At 40.4% G+C, this 25,684-nt stretch overlaps 1 protein-coding gene and 1 long non-coding RNA gene across 2 annotated transcripts; one reads left to right on the forward strand and one right to left on the reverse strand.

Moving 5' to 3' along the window:
- The first annotated feature begins 8,507 nt into the window (after nt 1–8,507).
- On the forward strand, nt 8,508–19,768 carry LOC127366431 (uncharacterized). Its single transcript, XR_007885312.1, has 3 exons — nt 8,508–8,788; nt 15,838–15,898; nt 18,116–19,768. It is a non-coding gene; the product is annotated as an uncharacterized LOC127366431 (long non-coding RNA).
- Nucleotides 19,769–22,369: 2,601 nt separating this feature from the next.
- Nucleotides 22,370–23,359, reverse strand: ccl20a.3 (chemokine (C-C motif) ligand 20a, duplicate 3). The gene is made up of 4 exons (XM_051405273.1): nt 23,192–23,359; nt 22,901–23,009; nt 22,729–22,803; nt 22,370–22,607 (listed from the first exon to the last, which is right to left on the reverse strand). Exons 1-4 carry the CDS (start codon nt 23,265–23,267, stop codon nt 22,559–22,561), a joined length of 309 nt encoding a protein of 102 aa, XP_051261233.1. The 5' UTR covers nt 23,268–23,359; the 3' UTR covers nt 22,370–22,558.
- Between the last annotated feature and the right edge of the window lie 2,325 nt (nt 23,360–25,684).

Consider the following 25,684-nt stretch of genomic DNA (forward strand, 5'->3'; position numbering starts at 1 on the left):
GGCAAGTGTATTTTTATCCACGGAGGAAACCTCCAACCCTGTATTTACCCGGGGTGGGGTCACAGCAGGCAGAGTGCAAGCCAACATCAAATCCCTCAATGCAGTTTAGACAGAGAGTCTCTCTGTTCTTAGTACTGAGCGCAGTCTGATATGTTTACTGTATGACCACTTTTGAAGGATTACAGTAACTCTAGCTTATAGGAAGTGTGGTCTCTATGCCTGTTGTAGCATTGGTATGTATTTGCCTTTACAGAATAAAGTATCACCATTCAGTTAAGCTTTATAGCACATGGCATTAAGACCGCAGCTCTGTTGCTTTAAACATAACCCCATCTATAGCCAACAGTACTGAGCCATAAGGGACTGTATGAAAATGATCTCAGAGAAGGGACATTACAAGTTTTCTTTTGGCTAAAATGACCTGAGCAGAGAGTAGTATTTTTTTCACCCCAGATTTATATTTTATTTCAGTCTTGCTTTTATATAGTTCATATATACATGACTATAGCAGGACATTCGTGTTTGGGACTGCATTGATTATATGACCAGAGATGGGGCTCAATATAATTTAATTGAATCTGAATTCAGTTTCAAACCTTTTTAAATCCCTGATAAAATATTTTTTCAATTTTATTTTATTTGTAAAGCGACAATGTACATTATTAAACATTAATGCTACTGTTTGATGTATCGTACCAGGGTTAGTTTAAAGCTGTGATCTGCAGTCCAGATTAAAGGTAGTTTTAGGTAGTTTTGTCTGGTGGGGAATCAATACATCTCTTAGTTAACAAAAAATGTGTTTTGTTTTTATTTCAGAATCATATCTAAACCACAGAGTTCCACTGTGCTGAAAGGGTGTAGGGGTTTCACCACATATTTTGTTGCTGCTCTGTGACATTTAGTAACGCTGTCCTGACTCATTTCTCCTTTAGCTGTGAGGAAAACTAGTGTGTGCTCCTCACTGGGGGGGGGCACAGAAGCAACAACAGTGGAAACATCAACATTATCATTCAGCAAATAAGAACTAAATAGACTTTTCTGCATGCACTTAATGTATGTTTATGATACATTATGTTTATGATGTTTGCATAAATGTGTTAATTTCCAGATTTTGGGTTTTATTTGATTCCATGACTGAGCAAGTTGCACCAGTTCAATACTGTGCAATATTATTTTTTTGAATACTGGGAAGAAGGGTGTTGTTGTTTTTAAACATACAATATGTAATTTCTGCCGGTAGAGGGTCTCTCATGTGAAAATAATAACAAAAGACGAAGTTTGATGACATTATTGTAGCGCTGGATAATGGCAGCAGTTGTCTTTACCACCATTTCCGTCATTGCACTTACTTTCTCCCAGTTAGGATTCCTTCAGTGTACCTTGTTCTGGAGAGTATTACCATGAGCAAGTTATCCACAGAGGTCTCCTCCTTACCAAAACAAACAGACCTGGTGATTAAAACCTGTAAAAACACTGAATAAAGCAGTATAACATTAAAAAGTGTTTTTCTGACGCCAGCAGACAAAGGGGCCCGCCAGCCGAGCTGCAGCTAGTATGCTCAGCTTCTTTCTTTGATAAGCTCCAGACGTCCAATGACTAAAATCCTTCATCCAAGTAAAATATATAGTTAAAAATGACCAAGTTCTAAAAAGAGTATCCTAAAAATGTGGCCTGAAACTGGATAAAAAGATCATTTGTCACAGCTTCTGGCAGACAGCAATGCTGATACATGCACAAAGGGAATATGATTCCATATCCCCATAGAACCGCACCGTTACCGGAATAACATTACAGATCTCTCTGTGCTTGAACATTGTTTGAAACATTTGGAATTATGTTGTGCATGACTTAACAAAATATATAACATAGGTTAGACAATTTAGTGTTACATATTATATCTTTAAGTCAGGGCAAGGGTGCTAAGAAAATATTATTGAGGAGGGCCTTCCTTTTTCAAAAAGATTAAATATAAGACTCAGACCTTACCCAATATATTTTTGTACGATCCTTAACTAGCCATGATGTGCATATGAATTTTCTTATAAACACTCTCACATTGTATGCTATGGTATACCCCCCTAACACATACACACATGCAAGCAGATGCACACATGAAAGCACTCACACAAAAAAACAACACACACATCCACACAGCCTCGGGATCATCCTCAGTTAGTTACATAACGTACTGCCAAACGTCCATCTTTATTGAGGTCAGTTCTTTTAACGAGAGACACGCTCTCCCAGCAGCTGTGTTAGTCAGCCTGGCGGTAAATTTGCCTTCACCTTCAGGCAAAACATATAGTAAGATGCTCTGTCAGTTCGTGGCTTTGTACAGCTTCAGTAATGGTGTTTGGAGCAAATGCATTCTGACCTCTGCTTGTTTTTTTGGTTGAAATATTACGTTGTTTCAACACAAACACGTGCAACTCTTTCTTTACATGGTTTTATAACCATAAACTGCACAGATGTGTGCGTCTGTGTTTGAGAGTGTGGTTTCTGGCCGTGGGAGAGAGCCCTGAGGGAGAGACAGAGGGGTCACATATAAGAGGCTTTAGGGCAGACAAGTGAAAAGGAGGCCCTTTCTTGGACAGAGACTACGGATTAGGATGAAAGACGTATGAGTGGGGGGATGCTCTCTCTTTTTTATCTGTCTCACAAGCTTGCCGCATCTCTCTCCCACATTCTGCATCATGTCTATTCAAAATGAGCAAGATATGAAGAAGATACAAAGACAGACACAGCGGAAGACACAGAGATGGAGATACAAAGCCATATAGATAAGATAGCCGGATAGGGGCAGGGCAAAATAAAAACTGAGACCTTGACAGATCGATGGCCTCTTTAGAATTCAGTTTGTGAGAGGCCGAGAGAGGCCATGGAACGCCCTGCTCTTTTCCCAGCCACTTGATTCGTCACACACGCTAAGAGAATTTAACACACTCGCTTCTGGCAGGCAAATATATGCTTCACACACATGTACATGTGAAGACATACACCGATACAAGGCCATGCACTCATTCAATTGAGCGCCCACGCCCCCAGTTTTAAACACTGAATGAAACACCTGCACTTCAGCCACTACTGCACTCAGAAGAGAAGTTCTGCACAGTTTTGCGAAGAAATCACAAAGTACCATATAGCTTTAAAATCTTATGCAACAGTGAATTTTGTTTGAATAGGACAGAGGTTATGTATGGATGGTTGCAGCTTTAGGTAGCCTTCATACATTGAGTCCAACTCAGCCCATGCATGTGCAAAAATAACCCTAGCTATCACATACTGAGGCTAGTTTATGTTGTTGACAAAGCGGGCCAACAGATCTGAGTTAATGTGACAGTTAACTAGCATTAATTCAGGAGCAAAGGTAAATGAAGCGGGCCTGCGGACACGACAGGGGAGTGCAGTGTGGATGGGAAGACGTGTGTACTGTACCACACTGAACCATGCTTGGGTGAGCATGTAGGCCATGCCAACAACAATGCATAATACAGCCTCTGGTGATGGGGGATGCATATGCACACGCACAAAACCCCCACCTCAGCTCACATATACACACACACATAGACATACACTCACACAAACACACACACAAACTCACACGCATGCACAGACATTGACGGTGATGGGGCATGGAGCAGTTTATGCTCATATCAAGAGAAAGTCTTTGATCGGTGTGACAGCAAGGGCACTCGCCCCAAAGGAATTAGCTAACTCTTGCCTCGCAAAAGCACATCCACAATAAATCAGGCATGTTTGCATTTGCAACAGAGGGGAGAAAATGTCTTTAACGTCATTAATATGCTAAATGTATGAATATGATTTGTTCCAGTTCAACATCCAGAGTAGAATGTCCAAGAGAGGCATGATAACCATAAGGGGAAGAATATGCAGAAATTCAGGTTGCATGTATAATCCTCTCAGTTTAATAGGTTGTTAAGCTGCACAAGCAATTTACATATGGCTTTTAAATTAGCACAATCGTCAGTTTTATTTCTCCTGTAAAAATATAAAAATTACACAGCATTTCTGACATGATGAGGACTATTTAATGGATTTAAGATCTTGTTCATTTTTGCCTTTGTAATCTGAAGTTACAGCACTTTATCACAGATACAACTGAAACCATTCAAGGTTTTACGTTTAATATTTATTTAATAGTATATTTATAATGTATCCAGCTAAAGGAATACTTTTATATTTCGGGAAATGTGTTGCTTTCTTGCAGATAGTTAGATAAGAGGATTTTACCACCCTCATCATTTAATCTGTCCGTTAAATATAAAGCTACAGCCAGCAGCTGATTAACATAGCTTAGCATAAAGACTGGAATCAGGTTTTTTTGTTTGTTTGTACAGGTTAAACAAACAAGATATAATGTGTTAAATAGTAAACTTTAGTGGTACAAGTGCTAGCTGTTTTCCCATATTTTCTATCTTTGTGTTAAAGTAAGCTAACCATCACTGTAGCTTCATATTACCCTGAAGACTTGAGAGTCGTATCGATCCTCTCATCTGACAATTGGCAAGAAAGGGAATGAACTCATTTCCCAAAATATTATTATGAACTATTATTGTTGTCATTGTGTATCTCCATATTCCAATTCCACTGCTACTTCTCCCTATTGTACTTTATATATCTGCTGAATTACATGTCTGTCCATCCTGGAAGAAGGCCCCCCTTCCTTTCATTTCTCAATTTTTCCCTCATTAAACATTTTGTTTAGTTTTGTGGTGGGTTTAATCAATGGTCTGAGGATTGAGTTGTTCAACTTGTAAAGCTCTTTAAAACAAATCTGTGACTCTAAGTCTCTAAATGGATACATTTGATTTGATATGTGTAACTTGGATCTCATTTTGGCCAGAGAGAAAGGTTATTAAAGGTTCTAAGTCATCCACTCATTTATAGATTTGTAAAGAAGAGGAGAAAAGAAGTGACGGAACAAGAGCACAGAGCAGAAGAGGAGATAAATTAAAACCAGCATTGTATCAGAAATGAACAGAACTAAAAGAATAAATGGGCCCAATCTGGCTGCACTTGCCGTTAGAATAGCTGCCCATCCAAAAGCCCATGCCCAATCCCCCATGTCACTTTTGTCCGTCTCCAAACCCTGCGGATGCTCCGCTTGTATAGCAGATGCACATAACCAAAGGATGTGAGGCATGAAAGCAATGGGAAATTCATTACATATTCCTACCCCCCTCCGTTCACCATAATCACCACAATTAGCAGACATCTGCAGTGACTCCAAAGCTGGGAGTGTATTCAGGCAATCAGAGCAGCTTCACCGACAGCACTGACTGCAGCCCCCTCTGTGATGGGCCTCATCCTGAAGGGAAGCATTCCATTAGAAACTCAGTGATTAATTGAGATGGAGAATTTGCTCCTGGCATTGAGCAAGAATGAAACCCGACAGGAGGCATCCATGATGGCAGAGTTGTACGCAGGGTTGGTGGAGGTGGTCTGGAGTTGGCGGGGACTGTGGCATACTGTTGATGATGTGAGATAAGGCGCTCACAATGTGGTTTCGCAATTAGTTGTATGAGAACAGTTACCAGCCAACAGCTATATGAAGGTTTTCTGACCCATCAAATAAACAAAACCTGTGTGTGTCTAATGATAATCCAGATTTTATTGCTTTTACGTTTGGAGGCAAAAAAAAAAGCGATTGGTGGTGATCACTATTGTTAAAATTCCCAGTTCTCTTTCAGACACCTATTATACTATAAACCTATTGTTCATGTGCACTTTAAGGTTTAACTTTAAAGGAGTAGTTTGACATCTTGGAAAATACGCACATTTTATTTTCTTTCTCAAGCTGTTTCCCCCTGTTTCCAGTCTTTGTGCTAGCTAAACTAACTGACAGTTGGAGCTGTCGAACTATCGACAAGAAAGTGAATAAGCATATCTCCTAAAATGTAAACGTATTATTTCAAAAACATTTCTGACTGGATAATTCTCTAAATTCTCAAAGTGTAGAGTGTCCTACTGTATGTACTCCATCTGTAGAGGATGACAGCATGTTAGACAGCTCATTACTGAAGCAGTTGGAGATGTCACTCTTACTAGGCACAGTATGGCACAGCCATGGTTTTAAGCCTCAGCTTAATACGTTGTCATGGAAATCAACAGTAGCACATCGGACACTTTCCATTTGTGTTGCGTCCGGGGCTGGCTTTGAGTCTGGTTCACACATATGGACATAAGAGTAAATATGCACATCAGTCTAGCTTACACAGGGACGGCTGCACATGAGCCTTATGCAAAAAACATCAACTTTAAGCACACATGTTTTCAGATTGATGAGAACATATTTTCTACTTTCATATCTACATATTTTACTTTATAATAAGAACTGACTGAAAAATCAGTTTCATAATAAGATCTGAAGTTTGCTAACATTAGCCACCATAAGCTATTGGTCATACCAGACCAAGCAAAACCCCTGAATGTATTGAATTAAGCAAGGGTATGTTTTATTGCAAAGTAATTGAATGCTGGAGGCCAGCTGGTGAATATCCTTTAGTCTTTGTAATAATGCAGTTATAAATGTTAGTAATCCATTGATAAATGCTTTGGTTTCTTCAGATTCTTATCATGTCTGGAGTAATAAAGGTTAATAAGTGGTTGGTTAATAAATGGATCCTCTGTAATATTAAGTAGTATAAAGTGGTCCATTGAACAGTAAACACCAGCAAAAGGGCTTTTTCGCAACCTGGCAAGTAGTTCATATTAATGGCTTATAACTGAAAGACTTAATAAAGGATTAATTAACCATTTAAAAGTTATAACTTGTAGATCTAAGTCTGCCTTATCAAAAAGCTGTGCCAAAATCTTTAAACCCTATGGAGAACCAAGTGACCCTTCTATTAAAATTAAAACACTGAATATGGAATTATAAGGTTTTTGCATGATAGCAGTCACACATATAAACTCCCACACGGTTAGATTTGTGAAAGAGCTGTGATTGAAGCTGCAGCTAAATTAAGAGGAAAGAGAGATTAGAAGCTTAAAGGAAATCAAGCCAAGGCTGTTGCTCTCATTTGGATGTTTGAAATTAGACTGAATACTGAATAACTCTAGGTGCTATACTTCTGAGAGCATCATTCCCACCAGTTATGCAAATGAGCCTTCAAATCCTCACAATAATCAAATGATGTGCGGCTTTGTTGGGATTTGAGCGTGCTATTTTATCGGTTTAACAGAGACAAGAGCAGAGCGTCTTCCAAAAAAGAGCTAATTTGTGGTCGACGGCCTCTTGACTGTCGTAAAATTGTAGAGTCACAATGAAATGGGTGTGATCCTCCACTTGGTGCTTCCTTCCTTCCAGTCCAAGGGTCTGGGCCTAATAAAGGCCTGTGTGGTGCAGCACAGACAGACCGCCTTTTTGCTGTGTGGAGAAATGTGTTGAATCACCATGGCTACCGGTCAGAGAAGAGCCCCTGCTGTGGTTATTAGGATTTCTCTGTCTGCTCACACACCGGCTCAGTATGCAGGTTAACAACTTGCAGTTTGTATTATGGATGTGAATCTGTGTGTGTATGCTCGGGAGGCCTGTAGGTCAAGGGTGATTTAGTATTGTAATTACCCCTCAACCAATGGAGTGGTAGAGTTTTTTAATTTTTTTAATCAAAGCATCATCTCTAGAAAAAAAAAAGCCTAAAATGGACTGCCCCGGACGGACTCCATGGCCTCCTAACAGTAGCACCGATGTGAGAGAAAGGGGAACATGAGAAAGCTTTGAGCAGTATTGATTCAGCCGAGTACTCTCCGAGCGACTACCAGAGGATCTGAAGAGAGAATTATCCATGCACCATTTCCTCCCCTACTCCAGTGTGGAAAATTCTGCAGTTCCAGCTTTCTCGTAGCCTACATACAGCAGAAACACACACACAGGACCCCATACACACTCTAACACAGACACACACATGCAAAGATAGATAGAAAGTCCCACACACACACACACACACACACACACACACAGACTTTCCTGAGGTTTGATTATCCAAAACGATAATTGTTTGATGTATTTATAGTTGTTCCCTTCCATCTGGTTGATTCATCATATTTTTTTTATATTTGTGAAATTGTAATCTTAAAATAGGACAAACGGAGACAGACAAGCTAAAAAGAGAATCACACTGCAGTAATGGTGGAAATTTAAGTGTTTTCTCTATGTCACATCATTTTTTCCTATAGGAAATTGCCATTGTGGAGTTATTACAGTGATCCCAGAGACTATATTAAGCACTCTGAGGTCATTATACTCTAATAGCTACCACAGACACTCTTGGGTTAACATAAGTGCTCCAATTTGACTGTTGGTCCATATGAAGAGATTATTGCAACCCATAAACTGTGGTGGATGAGTCCACCAATGAAATCTGAATATCTGAGACACAGGGCATTGTCTGCATATGCCGCTTTGCCCCGAGTATCCTCCTCCTCCTCCACTCCCCACCCGGTTTCTCCTGAATAATACACGACACCCCGTCCCCTCCCATCCCCGCTTACCCCGCCGTCCAATGGCAGACGGGCATTTTATCAAGCTATCTCCTCTGAGCCAATCCCGGGCCTCCCGGTGATCCCTGTAAACCGGATGCCCTCCCTCCTGCCTCTCAAACAGACGTAATCTGTGGATCGGAGAGGCAGGCAGGCGCTCAGTCGGTGGAGAGTCGGTCTCGGACGGAAGTGATGAGAGTGAAAATACCCGCTGTGGCAGACTTGAAGAAACCGCATCAGTCCACCTCGAGTAAAACAGGAGGAGAAAGGAAGGGGAAAAAATGTTGTAAGTAGGCCTATGCCATTATGTAAAATGCATAAACTATAAATGATGTGAAATCTGTGCAAACTGTTTTTTTAGTCCAGAAGGATATGATGCTTCTTTTTTATACATTCATTTATTTGAGGAAAAGTGTGGATATTGAGCTGAACAGTGTGTGATGGGGTCCGGGGGTCGGGGGACCTCTATCAGGCGGCTTCGCGTCTCCAAATCCGGCGCGTGTGAAACATGCAGCGCGGAGAGAAAAGCGTGTCTTTTCATCGGTCATTTCATAAGGGCATCCGTGTGACTGGAGAGAGAGAGAGAGAGAGAGAGAGAGAGAGAGAGAGAGAGAAACGCGATTTCCGATTGGTCTGTGCGGGCTTTTTTTTATGCACACTTCAACTTTTGTCATGCTCCGATGGTACACAGTGTACAGACAAATGCTGTTTCCGTCGCTCGGAAAGTTTTAATGACACGTTTAAACAGCCAGTGCAGCCCGAAAGAATCCTGGTGGGAGCCTCCCAAACAATATAACTTTGATTCATTTCACTCACCAGACAGTCTCCTGTTTCCATTGGGCCCGAAAGTCGGCGAACACTGATAAATGGTGGCTATTATTTTTCAGCTGAACAATGCGCGCCGGCTTTGTGTGGACCATCTGTCATTGTATCGACATTACAAGCAGCCCTCCTGCCCCCCCAAAAGAATCCGAGTGAGACACCTGAAGAGCAGAAAACAGACAGCGATCATTCAGAGCCGCCACCCGTCTCTCGCCAAGCCGTGACTCATGATGTGATCCGTCTGTGTGGATGGGGTGCGTAACGAAGCCAGCAAATAAATACTCACCGGGAACAAAACCGGGTGCAATTAAAATATTTAATGTTTCGTGGAGAGGTGCGGGGAAACATAATGCATACGTTGCTTGTTTTGTTGTTTTTCAAATGCAGGAATTGAAATGAGTGCAAGTAGGCTACAGGCATGGCTTTGCGCATCCTGAATTCTCGGAAACAGTCTTTGCGCATCTGACTTCCTCCCGGAATTTGGGCCTCCGGCACATGGCAAATCAGCCAGACTGCCATTTTCAGGGTGGGCACTCTGAGAGGATGCACACTGACCAAATAAACACACTTCACCACGAGCGTTTCGTACTTAAGTTTTTCGGCACGATATGGCGCAATGTGCCACTCAGTGGTTTGACCCTCCAGGTGGTTAAATGCAGCTGAGACAGGCTTTCTTTAAGGAGAAGCTGCCGTGTTTAGTCTGCCAAGCACTAATATGCCTTAAGGTTAATGAGGCAGTCTCCATAAATTCTCCTGCCATTTGGATATAGTAGGTCTAGACGCTTAGTGCAGCACTACATTTTACTGGCTATGGATTGTGTACACAGCGTGCTTTAATAAAAAAAAATAAAATAAAAAAAACACTTTTTACTGAAAAACAAACATTTACCTAATGCTGACTGGAGGCAGTTAACTGCTTTTATTTACATTTCTTGCACATATTCCAAAAAAAGTTATGTTAATAGAGAGATGCACAGTGAATGAACAGTGCTGAGGAGTGCTGATGTTCTGTGAAAGCCTCACTTCCGTCCCTCTCAGAGCTGAGTTACATATAATTCACTTTGTCCCTCATGAGGAGAAAGAGCAGCAGCCTCACAGCAGAGAGCAGCGAATGTCCGAGTGCATATCTCTTGTAGGGCTTTAATTCAGTTTGGAGCTGCTCTCAGAGAGTTATCAGGATGGGCTGGGTGAACAGAGCAAAGCAGATGTCTTCCTGCTACTGTTATGTAGGCAGAGGGGTGGTTGGATGCTGGCTTTTCTTATCTCCTGCTGGTGCTATGATCATCATTCCCGTATAGCTCATTATCACACGTGATGAGTTTCATCAGCTTCAACCCGCAATTATGTCGAGAAGCAACCTGCTATCACGGCAGAGGCTCTCTACCACAGATCACTGTGGATCCTCCATTGTCGCCTCGTTCTCAACTGAATTCATACGACAACTCGAATGAATAAATAATGTTTGTATAGTTTTTGTTAGTCAGTGAAAGTGTAATGCTGTTAGCACCAGGGAGTCCCATCTCACTTCTCCCACCGTCACATGACTCCCAGCAGACACCCAGCTATTTTCCCTGCTGCCATCAAACATTGAACACACAAATGAGGAGGGAGGGATAAAAAATGCTTCCACACTAGCTTCCACCTCCTTCCTGTCAATCATTAAAATACAACATGCAAACTTTTTAATATTTCTGAGTCATCTGGAAGTCATAAAAAGCACAGATGTCCAGTGGATACTAATGAACTACATTCGCAGAGTAAGAGTTAGCCCTAATGCCTGTTTTTTTTCTTCTTTTTTCCACCTTAGACTTTATTGTACATCTATGGATCCAAAGCAGCCAATCTTGTAGCAGCTGTTCACCACACACACACTTGCGCTATATTCAGTAAGTTACGGGTTGAGTGAGTTCACAGCAGCAGGAACCTGCAGCCATATGTGTGTGTTTGTGCTTCTCTGTGTGTGCAGTGTTGGGTAAATGGAAAGGTTAGGTAGTGCACCCTGCCTCAGGCACCACGACATACTGCCTATCAAGATGAGTGGATGACCTCTGACCTCCTGTCTAGCCAAAGGCCCAGGTCTGCTCGGGTCAAGCCAGGTGGCTTTCAAGAACCCATTGGCTCTTTCAGGATGCATGTGACACTTGAACTCTCTCCACTCCAGTACTAAACCAGTTCTTTTGCTTAATTAAGAAACTCTTATGGCGGATGTTTGAGTGTGTTTAGTTGTGTGTGTTATCTGTGTTACAGGTAAAATTATAGATTCGAAAACGCAGATTAAGAGGTGAGGGAAGCTTGTTAAAATCATTAGATTTTAGCCCTCCTGTATACTTAATAAAGTTATACATTTTTCCAAACACTTTGATGCTTCAGAAGCACCTTTTTTAAGTCCACACTCTTCACAAGATTTTTTGCAACATCCTCGATATGACAGATATCCCAGTGAGTTGTCAAAGACAGATTCAGAGATTCATTCATGAGATGTTAAAGTTGTTGTGAGGCCGCTTTAATCATGAAGTACAGTTAAACAAATACATTGCATTAGTCCCAATCGTTTCACAGCTGAGAGAAACAGACTGTCTCAATTCTGTCACAACATGCTTTCTATTGTATCGCCAAGCAAGAAACTCCCCATGGAAATTTTGGAATCTTTCCCATTGTTCCTAAAGGAAAAGGAGGCTTTCATATGGAAGTGGGGAACGCCAGGAAATGACAGGCATTCTTTGTGGACTATTTGAAAATAAACTTGTGGGTTCTCGCTTTCCTCTCGACAGCTAAGCAAAAACTAGAAATAAGAAGAGAGGATTATGGTCTTAACAATCCCTCAATGGCATTTTCACTTTCTTGCGAGTTTCCTGCTGCAATTTGTCCCGAAAGTATATTTTCTTATTCAGCGTACTGGAGACATGCCATCAGAGTTTCAGCTAAAGAGCTTTTGTCTAGGGCTTTTCACTCCTTTCTCTACACTTTCCTGAATGGGTGCATTCTTATTTTCCTTCGTATTTGTCCTTATTTTGCCTTATCTTTCCCCCTGGCTTTTAAACACAACCCTGCTGCTCTCGAGCTCTGCTTTATGAGCTGCGACAGTGAGGTCTGGTTGTCGAGGCAGGCCGTGTGGACTGGAACGTAAAGCTTTACATTCAGCCGGCTGCGGTCAGGGTTTGGGGAGGACTTAAACTTGCTTCACCCCTATACAGTACCTCGTATACAGGAACTGCCTTCATTCTGCTGAGCTGGCATGAAAGTGCAGAACTGGAAGGAGGAAAAAAGAAAGAAAAAGCCACCTTTCTTAACCTTTGAGTTGGTAATTGCCCACTTACAGTTGTAACCTTTTTTAATAAGGGAAAAAAGAGGAGCATCAACTGAAAATGGAAAGATTCATGATTTAAGTCTCTAACATGTATATAACATGTTTTTTTAGTGTCAGCAAGTCTAACATCTTTTTTAAGTGTAGTTTTGTACCAGGTGTGCATAGTTCTCTGCAGCTTGGTGCAACTTCCTCCTCCTTCCTTTTGAGATTTAATAACAGGTTTTATTTAACAGCCACTTCTGTCTTAGCTGGTCAGTCTCGCCGCACCTCAGATTAACACTCACACCTTATCCCCCACTCCTCTCTCTTTCTGTCTCTCTTCCTCCTCCTCCTCTTGTTGTTTTTCCCACCAGGCCAGTGGTAGTTCCCAGGTATTTGACCAGTGTAGCGTAGCCGGGAGGCTGGCTGTTCTGTCCTCTGTGAGACAAAGGCAGCGTGCCTCAAGGAGAGGGATGAAAGGAAACGGGGCTGTGCAGCCACTCCTTTTTACAATGGGAAACCTCCTTAGTTAGGTTGTAGAGCAAATAATCATCTTCTGTCTTCCTTTTTTTAACTAGCACTGAGACTATGAGAGTGTGTCTATCTTTTTGTGGTAGGAAGAGCAGTGCTGTGTGTATAGATCTGAGTTTGTGTGTGCATGCAAGGAGGGATGGGGTATCCTTTATGTCTACGTGGAATGTTTTTTATGTCCACATAGAACGGTTCTCAGCTTTCTCTTACTTACACCTGCTTAGTTTGAGCCGACAGATGGTGCCTCTCTTGTTAAAGATGCTTCCTGCGTTAAGGGTTTTTTTGTGTGTGGTTTTAAACTGTAAAGAGAGGGTTAGAAATTGAGAGAAAAAAGCATAAAAGAAAGCTTTTGATGATGTGAATGATTCTGGAGCAGTCCAGTTTCATCAACATGATCAAAAGTAATTTAGCGATGAAATTATTTATTATAATACTATTCAAATCATTTACTTATGTAATGTTGGCAGTACTACACTGTAAAATGTACCGCTTTTGTAGAACCTCAATTAGTATTAGCAGTAAAATGTTAAGTAGAAATGTTAATGTTCTGATGCATTAAGTATATTTGAAACTCTATATGTGGTTCAGCTGGCAGTGAATCTGATTACTTAACACACATTCACTATATTTTATGGGCTTATTATGTGTTTTGTATATAAAAGACAAATATTGTCTGCTAAAATATTGAGCAAGTATCTACGAGATGAAAAGGGGTAGTACCTCAGAAATCTACTTAAGAACAGTACTCAAAAGCACTACCTTACTAAAAGTATTTGGTTACTTTCCATCACTAGTGTTCTCAGGGATTTACATAGTTATTATTAAATCATTAGTTATTATTTCATGTTTACATAAGAGATGAATTTTACACATACATTGCATTTTCTGTGTCTCTCGGCTGCTCCAACACACTGGCGCTCAGTCTGGTGTTATCATCTCGGGTGGTAGTCAGGGGGAGGGAGCGGAAGCCGCAGGAGTCTTTTATGGCTCCAGCTCCAGAGACAACCTGTTCTCAGGCACCTCTCTTCTGGCACTTTTTTATGACATCATAAATTCCTCCATTTCCTCTGACCAGCCCTAGGTGGGTATAAAGGACATACCTGGCCAGTAATTGTCTGTCTGGCCCTCTCATCTGTCAGTCTCCTTCTGCTGCTGGTGACTTCCTCCAGAGCCAGACTCTCAGACTGCCTGAAGATACTGAGATCTCTTAGATCTGGATGGTGGACCAATAAAAACAGTGGTTTATTTGATGAGTGATAGGGAAAAGAAGGCTTTTTTTGGAGTGTGGTTTTCTTAGACTCCTTTTTACTGCATCTTTGTTGGTCATTCAGGTCGGCGAGGAGAGTCGGCCTGGCACCCTCGTTAGTGGCCTTTCTACGTGCACGTGCACTTCAGATCGACAACGACAGCGCACTCTCAGACCTGTTGATACCTTTTGTTTGTTGAAGTCTTAGGATGAAGAGCAGAAAAGAAAAGGATTAGGGGAAGAAATAGGGTTTTTTTGGGGGGGGTGGTGGTGGAGGAGAAGCCCTCAGGAACATTCAGCATTCCCATTCATCTGATGCTCGGCTGGGGCTCCTCGGGGAGGCTGGAACAATACGCGCACCAGCACGACAACATTCCTCGGGGTTAAAAAGGTCAAGGGTCGCCCAACGACCCCACCCTGCCAATCAGTCCCAAGGCACTAACTCTGTGCCTTTTGTTTTTGGTTTATGTCTGCGCACTTGTTGAACAGACTCTGCACCTTGTGTTACAACGTGCCCTTTGCTCTCTAATGGACTAGATTGGCATGGAGCACATTTACTGTTTTATAATGCTCGCTAGGTCAGTTTTTTGGCTTAGGTAGTGATAGTCTAAATCTAAGATGTGGCCGTTGTGAGGATGGAGCTTATATTTTTTCTATCATTGTATAATTTTAAGCAAAAGTTGTGCTACATAAGAAAAGAAAATACCTTAGCTTGAAGCTGCAAAGACATCGAAATTAAGTTGCCTGACAATATACTTTTTAAAAATAATGTCACATATAATATCCCAGCCAGATGTTTGGCCAGCCCAGATTTATATATATACTAGAAAAAGAATCACCACAAAGCAGCCAGAATGTAATTACCCACATTTTGTTTTAAATGCTCACTTTATATAATCAAACCACAGGGGTCAAATATTGCGCCGAGGGCACTGCAGGTCCTCAAAGACGAATTTTTCCTCCCTTATGAAAAATCCGGAGTTTTTTTTGTGAACACCACAGCACGCTTCAAATAAAGTCTGAAGGCTGCCATTAAAGTGGAGCATATGCATGTGTAGGCATGGAGTGGCGTGTGAGGCCCCTACAGGCAGACTGCATGTCTGTTAGTCATTAGTACAATGTACAGTATACACTGGAGTGGACATGCAGCTACATTAAAGCCTCGCCCACGGCCACATCAGACCACCCCAGAGATACACCACTGGCACTTCCTCCACCCGCCTCCATCACTCAGCCTTGGGGGAAGCGCATTTTGGGATTTCCGGAGGATGCACTGGACGTTAATAGTCTGTTGATTAGGAAAGTTTCTAGTGAAAATCTGATTAGTTGTGAATTTATATAATAGATGGTTAGATTCCCAGAAAAGTGGTGCTTTTTGTAAAAAGTGATCAGTACATTTCTTTGCCTCTAACTGTTTGTGTGTATATGTGCTTTTGTCTTTTATCTATAGGTGTTTATATTGTGTCTCTTGATGCTGACTTTAGTGAATCCATGAAGATAATTTCCATCAGGTATATTTCACATCATCATTTAAACATTTTCATAAAATCCCTACTTTCTCTATTACTGGATATTCACTATGTGTCACATTCTTTTGTCCTCTTTCTCGGTGGAGCAGCATCAGAGAGAGATGACTAAAAAAACTCTTGCATTTGATCCTGCGCTCTAAATCGGCTTACAGTAGAGGAAGGAGACATTGCTCTCTATTAGTCCACAGTCAGAAATGAAAGCCTATCTGGCTGCAGCTGTGGAGGAGCTCCAAAGATGGGCACATTTATTGTCGGGAACAAATAGAGGCCTTTTAATTTTGTCTAGCAGCTGACGCCTCTCCCCTCCCACTCCTCCAAAACCGCTTTTGTCAGTAATGTAGAGCGGCCTGCTCAGGCAAGAGCGAGCAACTATGAGAGTTTGATAGCAGGAAAAAAATAAACTGCAAGGTTTGTTGGTGATAGGCTCAGGGAGGAAAGGCCCGGCTGTTTGCCATATGATGTAATTATCTGCTATTTCAAAAGATTATCTCCCTCCATCAATATAGTGTTTAAGGGTGTGTGTGTGTGTGTGTGTGTGTGTGTGTGTGTGTGTGTGTGTGTGTGTGTGTGTGTGTGTGTGTGTGTGTGTGTGTGTGTGTGTGTGTGTGTGTGTGTGTGTGTGTGTGATTTGATCTCTGGTTTGTACCCCTGGTGTAATGTTGAGACTCTGTGGCCTGCAGCTTGGCCCCCCATTTAAGCTGGGTTAGCTATGATCTCCCCCCTCTAACCCCAATCCCTCCCACCTCTGTGATCCCTCCCTCCCCACACACACACACACACACACACACACACACAGACTCTCAACACAAAAGAAATATTCAGCTGTAGAGAGGGGGTCCCTCAGAGGGCGCGACATTGAACTGGGGGGGATTAAGAAGAAATGGCTGGCTGACACAGGGGTTGCCATGGCAAAGCCCCCTTTTCTCCTCTCCCTAGACCCTCCGCCTATTTTTCATTTTAGGTCTCATTGTGGGGTGAGGTGTAAGTGTGTGTATGTGTGTGTGTTTGTGTGTGTGTGACTGTGATGGAGTTGGGTAGATGTAATATGGCTTATGAATTTAGTCTCTTATCTGAGCTGGTCTGCTTCACTCTGAGAGAGAAGAGACTTCTAGTTCACATGCTGCAGTTAAAACCAGACAAAAGTAAGCAGAAAAAAGTCTAAAAAGCTCTAAAACTCCCTTTTTTATTCTGCATTATAGAGTTTTATGTTATTTACTTAGTGGTTTAAAATATTATACTACATTATGTGACTACATACTGGCTAGCATATTTTTTTGTGATCATACAAATTAATATGTACATTTTGACATATTCATAAAGGAAAGCATGTTATGAAAGAATGCAGAGGCAATCATTCAGAGACCCACCATACTCACGAGACAAAAACCAAATTGTCTATTTTATGACCTTGTGAATTATAGCGGCAATAACGTGACGCATTACTCATCCATTGTAGCCAGTGTGTTATCATGCTAGCCTGACGTCGGCCTCCCTCAGCAGAGTAATGGATGCAGGTCTAGCCTACTCAATGACATCAGCACCCTAAGCCGATGAAATGGGGCGATGAATGACTATAGATTAGCATTTACCGTCCAGACGTCAGGCCCCGGTCGGTGCAGCAGCGCAGTGACACTGTCGGCAGTTGTTCCCCGGCTATGGCCTGCTTCTGACAATAGGAGCTCTCAGCCTGTGACTGGGCGATGGCTGGGGAATAAAAAGCTTCGCTGCACAGTAGGACATCACAGCATTGTTCCCTGGACTAGATGTCCATAAGAACCGTGGAAGGCCTGAATATAGTCCTCTAATATTGTTCTGAGCATTGTCAAACTACAGAGCGAAGGTTTTTGGGGATTTATGTGAAATGTTTATATTATCGATTTCTGGTAAAACTTCTTCCCATCTGACTGAAGGGTATGTTCACCCAAATTACAACATTTTACCACTTAATTCTTGTGTATTTTTGGTTTCATTTGTCTTTATTCACCCAAAATAATGGTGGTGTTTGGATCCCAAACAAAGTGAAGTCCCTATCAAGGTGGTTGTGGCGAATTTAAAATAGCAGTGACTTTGCTCTTGGAAAAGACAAGTTAGATACTTCAAAAGGAAATTTGTGATTGTAATTTTAGGTGAACTGCTCCTTTAAAGACAAAATACTGTGCAATATCAGGGCTAACAACTTCCTCTTCATCTGTGTTTCAGATGCTGTTGCGGCCTATTTTGAACTGGAGATGAAAGCCTTTGAATTCCTCTGATTAATGAGATGGTGGTAATGCAATAAAGCAGATCCTCTCAGTTTATGTTCCAACTTAAACGCACCACATGATCATGTGTAACGTAATCAGAACCATCTTTGCCCTGTGGACAGTGGACTCATTCTGCCACTGTCCTGCGTCATTATGTCCCTCTGCTGTGCGACCTGACCTCCGTGGTTTGAGCGATGTCCTCTGCTCTGTCCCTGTCCCCCGCTTGTCTGTCCTCCCTCCTCCACTCTTCCCCTCCCCCTCCCCTGCTGCCTTTCTGTCAACTCGGCTCCCGCTCACAGCCGCTGTCCCGCTTGCCTCGGTGAACATTCAACGCTGTCGGTGAGTTTGGTATGGATCACATAAAAACCATCGACCGTTGACTGTGCCCCGCGGCTTGCTCTGACGACGTCAGGAACGAGCGAAAAATGAACAAAAGGGCAAGTGGGCGCATGCAAATCTCAGAGACGAAGACACACATGCACAAAAGTGACACTCTGTTTCCACTGTACCCAAAGACCAAAGGTCACAATCAACATTCATTGCTGTCGCTGGGTTGGACTGTGTAGAAAAGCTCACTGAACAATGAGTGCAACTGTGGCCCAGATCTGCCTGACTCGTGTCTCAGCCAATCAGCCGACCGGATGTGAAACACTCTGATTTCTTTATTTATATACTTCTTGTTTTTCACTTCTATTTTCTTCTCTCTTCCTCCCTCCCTGGCGCTAGGAGTCTTCAGGGGGAAGAGAGAGAGAGAGAGAAAGAGAGAGAAAGAGAGAGAGAGAGAGATAGAGATAGAGACACAAATAGACTTCTGGCTGCTTGCTTGTCCTCATCCTCCTCTTTTCTCCTCTAATTGGTGGTTATGTGTGCAGCAAGGGGGAAGGAAGCGGAGTGAATGTGTAATCATTTGGAGTCTTCTCCTTTAGATGTTTCATCCCTCTCTTTTTTGTTTGTCTAATTATACACTGAGCCCAGTTAACTCTGTGTTAACTGTGCGTCTGTGCTGGCAAGAATGAACAAGTGACAAAGAGAGGGAGAACATGGGGAAACGAAAAAGGTAAAAAGATTATAGCAAAATTATTTTCTAGTTTTTAGAATATCTTGTATAATAATTCTTCCTGGTGGCGCTGCAAAAGTGTTAGGATATGAGCAATTTTCAAATGCAGAAGGAAGATTGTTTTCACCTTTCAGACTGAGCACTTCTCATTATCTGTGTTTGAGTTTCATGAGAGAATGTCTGGTTTCCTGTCTGCCTCTGTGTGTGTGTGCGTGTGCGCACGTATGCTATGACAGAGGACCTGTCTGCTGATCTCAGAGTGCAATATGTTATTTTCTTTCTATACTAAAGCAGCCTGCTCCCTCATGGGAAAACACAGTCTATAACCTTGTCTTCCTTCAGACAGTCTGGGACTGGCCATGCCGCTGCCATTTCTCATTGCACCCGTCTGTAACAACTCTCTGACACTGTGCCCCGTATCTGTAATTCATGTAATGTAAACACACAGTTGATATACAGCATATGTAGGAATGTGTTTTATGTTCTCATGAAGTGCTGACGCTCGAAAAAAGATTAATTCATTCATTCAATAAAGTTAAATCAGGATCCATGCATTAGTGTCTGATGTGGTTATTTACTATCATTACACATATAACTCATATTCTCATGTTTCTCTCCAGAATATCCCTCCAATTCAAATCTTTAGTCTCTATCACCCTTTTCTAACCTTAAGTACTCCCTCTTTCATTTAGTAACCAAGCCCCATGTCCATGTCCCTCTCTCCCTGGTCTCTCTGTATTATTCATAGAAAAGCACTCTGTACAGTGGTGCAGAACAGTGGAGGTGATGTAATAGTGGCTGCGAGCGTGGCTCCAGACTGTCATTTGGGATGGATTCATGCGACAGGAGAAAACACTCATTTGTTCGCTTTTTCAGCTTTGTTGGTGTTGCCAACAGCTACAGCTGATGGCCTAGACTTTAATATAAAGTGACATCCATGATAATATTAAAATTTTTAGTCGAAAAAAAAAGACCCCAAAATCCACTCATGATGAGCAGATGTTAAGTTGTGTAAATGTGGTGGTGTTTAAAGAGAATGAAGTTGTGTGCAGACGCGGCTAAAAGTCCACATCACTGTGTGATCTAGCACCGAACATTGTCATGGTGTGAGAGGACACATTTTCACTCACAGTAGCACTGAAACAGCAAAACTATAGACGTGTTGCTGACATTTTTCGAGGGCACAGCATGTCTTCTTTGAAGTGATTCTACCGCCATCTAGTGTTCAGAGAGGTTTGAGACAACCTCATATACGAGAGGATCGTTCAGACTAATTATTGTGGAAATGGACATGAAGTTGTTTTCACAGAAAGTAAATAACAGTAATCAGGTCATTATTTATTTTTACAGCATTTTATTTATTTATTGACTTTGATTTAGAATTTAGATTTGTATAATCTCTTTTGAATATTTGGTTTTGAATATTTAAAGTGTTTTAAGAACTACCAGTTTATTAAGATGGAGATATTCAGTAACAGAATCCATTAATCATGTTATCAAAGAGAAATATGAATATGTTTGAAGGTGGATAGAAACAGGATTTAATCATTAATACACCAAAGTCCTTAAATACTCTTTAGGTGTATTATTCTCTTTTTACCTATTAGTCCTGAATAGGTTCTGAAACCACCGACTTTATCAGAATACGTAATAGGAATTTATTATTACATCCTGCCTGCAATTTATTTATTTATTTTTTTTAATTTTAATTTTTAGTTATCATGAAAGTTTCTACCAGGGCTACAAGCGGCACATTATTATCATAATTTTATTTTTTTCATTTTTTTTCAAGAATCTGAATTTATATTGACAAGCTGCATAACTTCACCTCAGTAGCACCCTGACATACAGCTTAGTTTCAAAAGGATTAATAGGAGGACTATTGATTGTTTTTTGGTGGTGCTTAATGTTACTGCTTCCTGTCTCATCTGCAAGTAGAAAGCTGCCCTTTCATGTAATCTCAAGCTGCACTGCTCTTTTATACAGTTACACACAGAGAGATGAGAGGAAGTTGCTCAGTTTCAAACTGTATAAAGTTGAAAACAATTCATTGTTTTTTAAAATCAAATGTTCAGGTGGTTCCCCTGTGCTAATGACTTTATCTCCAGAACATACATTTAAAAGTCCTGTCAAGTGTTGAGCAATGTAGCCTAACTTTTAAAATAACAAATAATACATTCTATATTTTGCAAATAAAAACATACCACGTCTCACTCAGTGTAGTTCACTCTGTGGTTTTGATGCTATAGACTTGTTTGTTCTGGTATAACTGTTAGTTTATGTTGGCTTCTACGTGTGCTTATTTTGTACTCTGCTATTATTATTGTTTAATCATTTACCATTATTTCATTATTGTCACACGTGGCCAAGTTTAATACTCTAACTCTAAGCTTTCAAAATAAGACAAGATTGAGTCTTTTCATTGGTTGTCTTTTTTGCGTCATTACTTTAATTTCTCGGGGGAAAAAAATCCAAGATTTTCCAAAAAACAAACAAATATGTCACGATGGGCTATGGGAAAATGTGTTTGAATAATGCAAAACATCTTTCTTTTTTAAAAACCATTTGATGTAATGGTGCAAACAAAAATATGACACCTTGGATTTGAATATTTAAATCATTGTGAGTATCATATGTGGTAGCCTAACAAATCATGGGGAATATATTTTACTTTAAAATTAAGTGGAAGTTTAGGAGATCAATATTTTTAAAAACACTTGAAATTGTTTTTCAGGAGCTGATACTTCCTCAGTGATAGGACATACTGACACACCTTGACCTCTAAAACAAAACGCATTACACTTCATTACAGCTGATGTCAGCTTAGTGTCAGCATTGAAAAACCTGTTCTACTACCTGCTTCAAATATACAGTTCTCCCATAACTTCCTCTTGATGATCTCACAGGAGTTTCACCACTCGGTGTTTAATTATTTGCCAGATTTAAACCATGGGACACAAAACTTCCAGAGCTGGAAGTTTCCCCCGTGAGAGTGTAAACAAGGAAGTTAAGATAACGTAGTGGAATGCTGTCGAGGAAATTTACACGTGTGGAATTCACAGTTCAACAGAGGAGTGTTTTTATTATGAGACTCAGCTCATATTAAAATTCCCATTTAATGTGAGGCCACAAAAGCATTCATTAGACAACTGATTCTTTTCATAACAAAACTTTAATCAATTAATTACAAGATAACAATATATACAAATACAAGATCTTATATAAAAACAATATAAAAAAATAGACACAGGCAAAGAGACATATAAAACATAAGGAAACATCTTTTTTTTTTCTTTTGCTGCAGGTTTTCTCCACCGTCTCTCTTCAAAAAGCAGAATAACTCTATTTGTGCGCTTGCGAGGTCTCCCGGTGAACCTTTTGTGCTTTATTCCTGCAATGAAAATTGATCAAGTTATAGTTTTAGCCACACTCTCGTAAAAATACATTTCACAGCCTACAGAATTATACTGTTTGTTTGGTATGTTGCACAATTTCTTTTCTATAAATCTTACCTTAAGCGGTTGACATAGGTCATCACCCAGTCCAAACCAGGATTGGTGCATGCTGGACCCCTCCTTGTGTGGAAACTATAAAAAGAAAAGAAATTTAAAAAATGATTCACTTAACTTATGTGTTATTTATTCTCTACTAGAAAAATATTAACATCATGCTACTGATACTCACATGATGGCACTGATGGGACAGATCCCTGTGACAGTCTGAACTGAGTACCCCTTGATTGCAGAAAATGGTATTTTGCCTTTCGAGTAACTTAGACAACATCCGCCACGGGCTGTGAAACAAGAGAAAAATTTGATTATAAAATTAAAATAAAAGTCAAGTGAGAGAAATGCATCTGGCTATGACCTGATTTGTATGGATGTATGAAGCTAAATCAACAAACCAAAAAAAAAAAAAAAAAAGAATTAAAAAGAAAGAGATGGACTTAAGAGAGGAACCCAGTAGACTACATACCTGCTGATGTGTCTGTGATCAGCAGACAAAAGGTGAGGAGCGTGATCCCCATCACTGTAGCTTTGATTGACACCATGTCTCCCTCTGTGTTGTGCAGTGACTCTGAGCTGAGCTGTTGTCTCGTCTGTCCTCAGGTGGAGCTAAAGAGGTTGTGGTGACAAGCTTGTGATCACAGCAGCCTTTTATATTCCTCAAACAGGAAATTTCCACTCGGAAGAGGCAAAAATCTGCCCACACAAGAAGTATAACACCAGAAAATCCCCCTCCCTTTCCCCAATCATAGAAAAAGGAGAAGGGCAGAGTTCATCTTTAAAGTTAAAATTAAAATAAAAATTTGCATGTGCGTTTATTATAACATAACAAGATCATATCAATTTGAAAAACTCGAACTACGTAGAAATGTAGTTAAAGATCAAGTTGCAGTGGAAGAAAATAAAAATAACCAGGATAATCATTCAGTGTTGTCATTTCAAGGAATTTTCTGTCAATATAAATTAGATTATGTCACTGAATCCTTATCCTTTATCATTAAATAAATAACCATGATTCTTGTAATATGCTTCAGCACATGAACAAAATACAATAACACAGAATATAACAAGAAATCAGTGTATCCCTTGGCATGTTGACCAAAAAATAAAAAGTCAAACATCTAATTAATTAATTCAGTAGACAAATATGGGTGTTGGGTCACACGTGTTAGTCCCGTAAAGCCAGTGCAACATGGGAAGTTACGAAGGTGTGGTTCCTTTGTTAATGACACTCACCATGCACATGCTACGGTTAATGGCCCAATACCTTGCATTAAAGCAAACAATTTAAAATAAGTTTCAGAAAAAGACTTCACAAAGGATGAGGTTTCACTAAAGAACTCAGTGTTCACTGACTTGTGAGCTGCAACAAGTAGGTTGCTTTGAGGTTATACGGAGGTTCTTTTCTGGGTCAGAGGAAGACTTGTTATATACTTGAGAACTAACATCACAGGAAAAAAGTACACAGAGACCACTAAAATAGGTCACGATACAGTTAATGTCAGTCTAATTGTTCATCATGAACTTTCCACCAAAACCACATTGCGTTTAAAGCACATAACTATTTAATTTCCTGCAATGTTTCAAGTTTGTAACTCAGCTTATATAATTATTGAACTTTTATTCCTCTGTTGTACCTACAAAGTGATACAAATCTTGGTACTCACATGTCCACCAAAGGTACACCAATACCAAAAGAGGTATTGGTCACTGTAAATCGTCCTTCCTGTTCAGACTAGACGTAAACTGGTGGGCTCATTTAGCTGAAGTTACTATGAGTTGCAGTCTTTTCAATGTGGGCAAGGGAGTAATGCTTTAAATAAGACTGTATAAAATGTGAAGCTATCCTTTAGTGAAAGGAAACCAGGTTTCTGTAAGAACAAGACATCAAATGGACACCTACACACAGAAAGAAGAAGGGGGTTAGGCAGACCTTTCAATAGACCATTTTTTCGCAGCCCACTCAAAACCCAAGGGGCACAGCGTGGAGAAATATACAAATTAATCATCTGAAACAACAAAGACAGTCTGATACTTATTAAAATTTGATAGCGACTACTGAACATGTATAGAGTTCCTTTAGGACCCCTGTGCTTACAATAATCAGTCATTAAGGTTTGACTGTACAGTAGAGTCAGACCTGTAATTGACCTGTTTCACGGCAGACATTTGGACTTAGTAGGAAAGTGTGAACAATACCAGGACCTGGAACTGAAGTAGCTAAATGGAATTGAGCTATCACCAAGTTTAGTTTTATACCTTCCTGCTGTGTCAAGATGTCTTCTGTGAATGTGAAACAAGGACTTTGTTTCATAGATTGTATAGAATGATGCCCTTAATAAACATTTGAATGAAAAATAATACATAATGATAATAATGTGGACTGTAAACAAGGAGTGCCAACTGACAAATTATAAACTCAATATAGATGATAATAAGGACAATAAATACAATATGCAGTCATAATTCCAGACAAAAAGTATTTTCTATATTGCCTCATACTGTTGTCTGTATGCAGCAACAAGGTCAGCAGGATGTTACAGTGTGGTCTGAGGTTTACGTCAAACTATTATATTGTTGTGTACGATGCATAATTCTTGTTCTTGGGTCTCTCTTCGAAAAACTGAGACTACCCTATCAATAACAGTGCTGTATGTATATATTCAGATATTAAGGACTTAAGTACGAAAGTACTGGGTTCAAATTATAGTAAGTATAAGTATTCAACAACTATCATCAGTATAATATAGTTATCATAATAGGACTCATTATGAAGCAAAACACCTGTCAGTGTTATATTATTGTAAATTATATTATTATTATTGATACGTTTATGTGAAATCAGCATTTTAATGTTATAGTTGTAGGAGTAGCAAAGTGTAACCACTTTATGTGCAGTTGGGAGTTTCATTTTTGAAAATGTGTCATATTTTATAAGCTGATCACGTTTTGTGAGTTAAAT

The sequence above is a fragment of the Dicentrarchus labrax genome, unplaced genomic scaffold, assembly GCF_905237075.1.
Source record: "Dicentrarchus labrax unplaced genomic scaffold, dlabrax2021, whole genome shotgun sequence".
Taxonomy (NCBI): domain Eukaryota; kingdom Metazoa; phylum Chordata; class Actinopteri; family Moronidae; genus Dicentrarchus; species Dicentrarchus labrax.

Coding starts and splice junctions, on each gene's coding strand:
- ccl20a.3 (XM_051405273.1), bottom strand. CDS start 23,267: ATGGTGTCAATCAAAGCTACAGTGATGGGGATCACGCTCCTCACCTTT. Junction 23,010..23,191: donor GATCACAGACACATCAGCAG/GTATGTAGTCTA, acceptor CTTGTTTCACAG/CCCGTGGCGGATGTTGTCTA. Junction 22,804..22,900: donor TGTCCCATCAGTGCCATCAT/GTGAGTATCAGT, acceptor TTCTTTTTATAG/TTTCCACACAAGGAGGGGTC.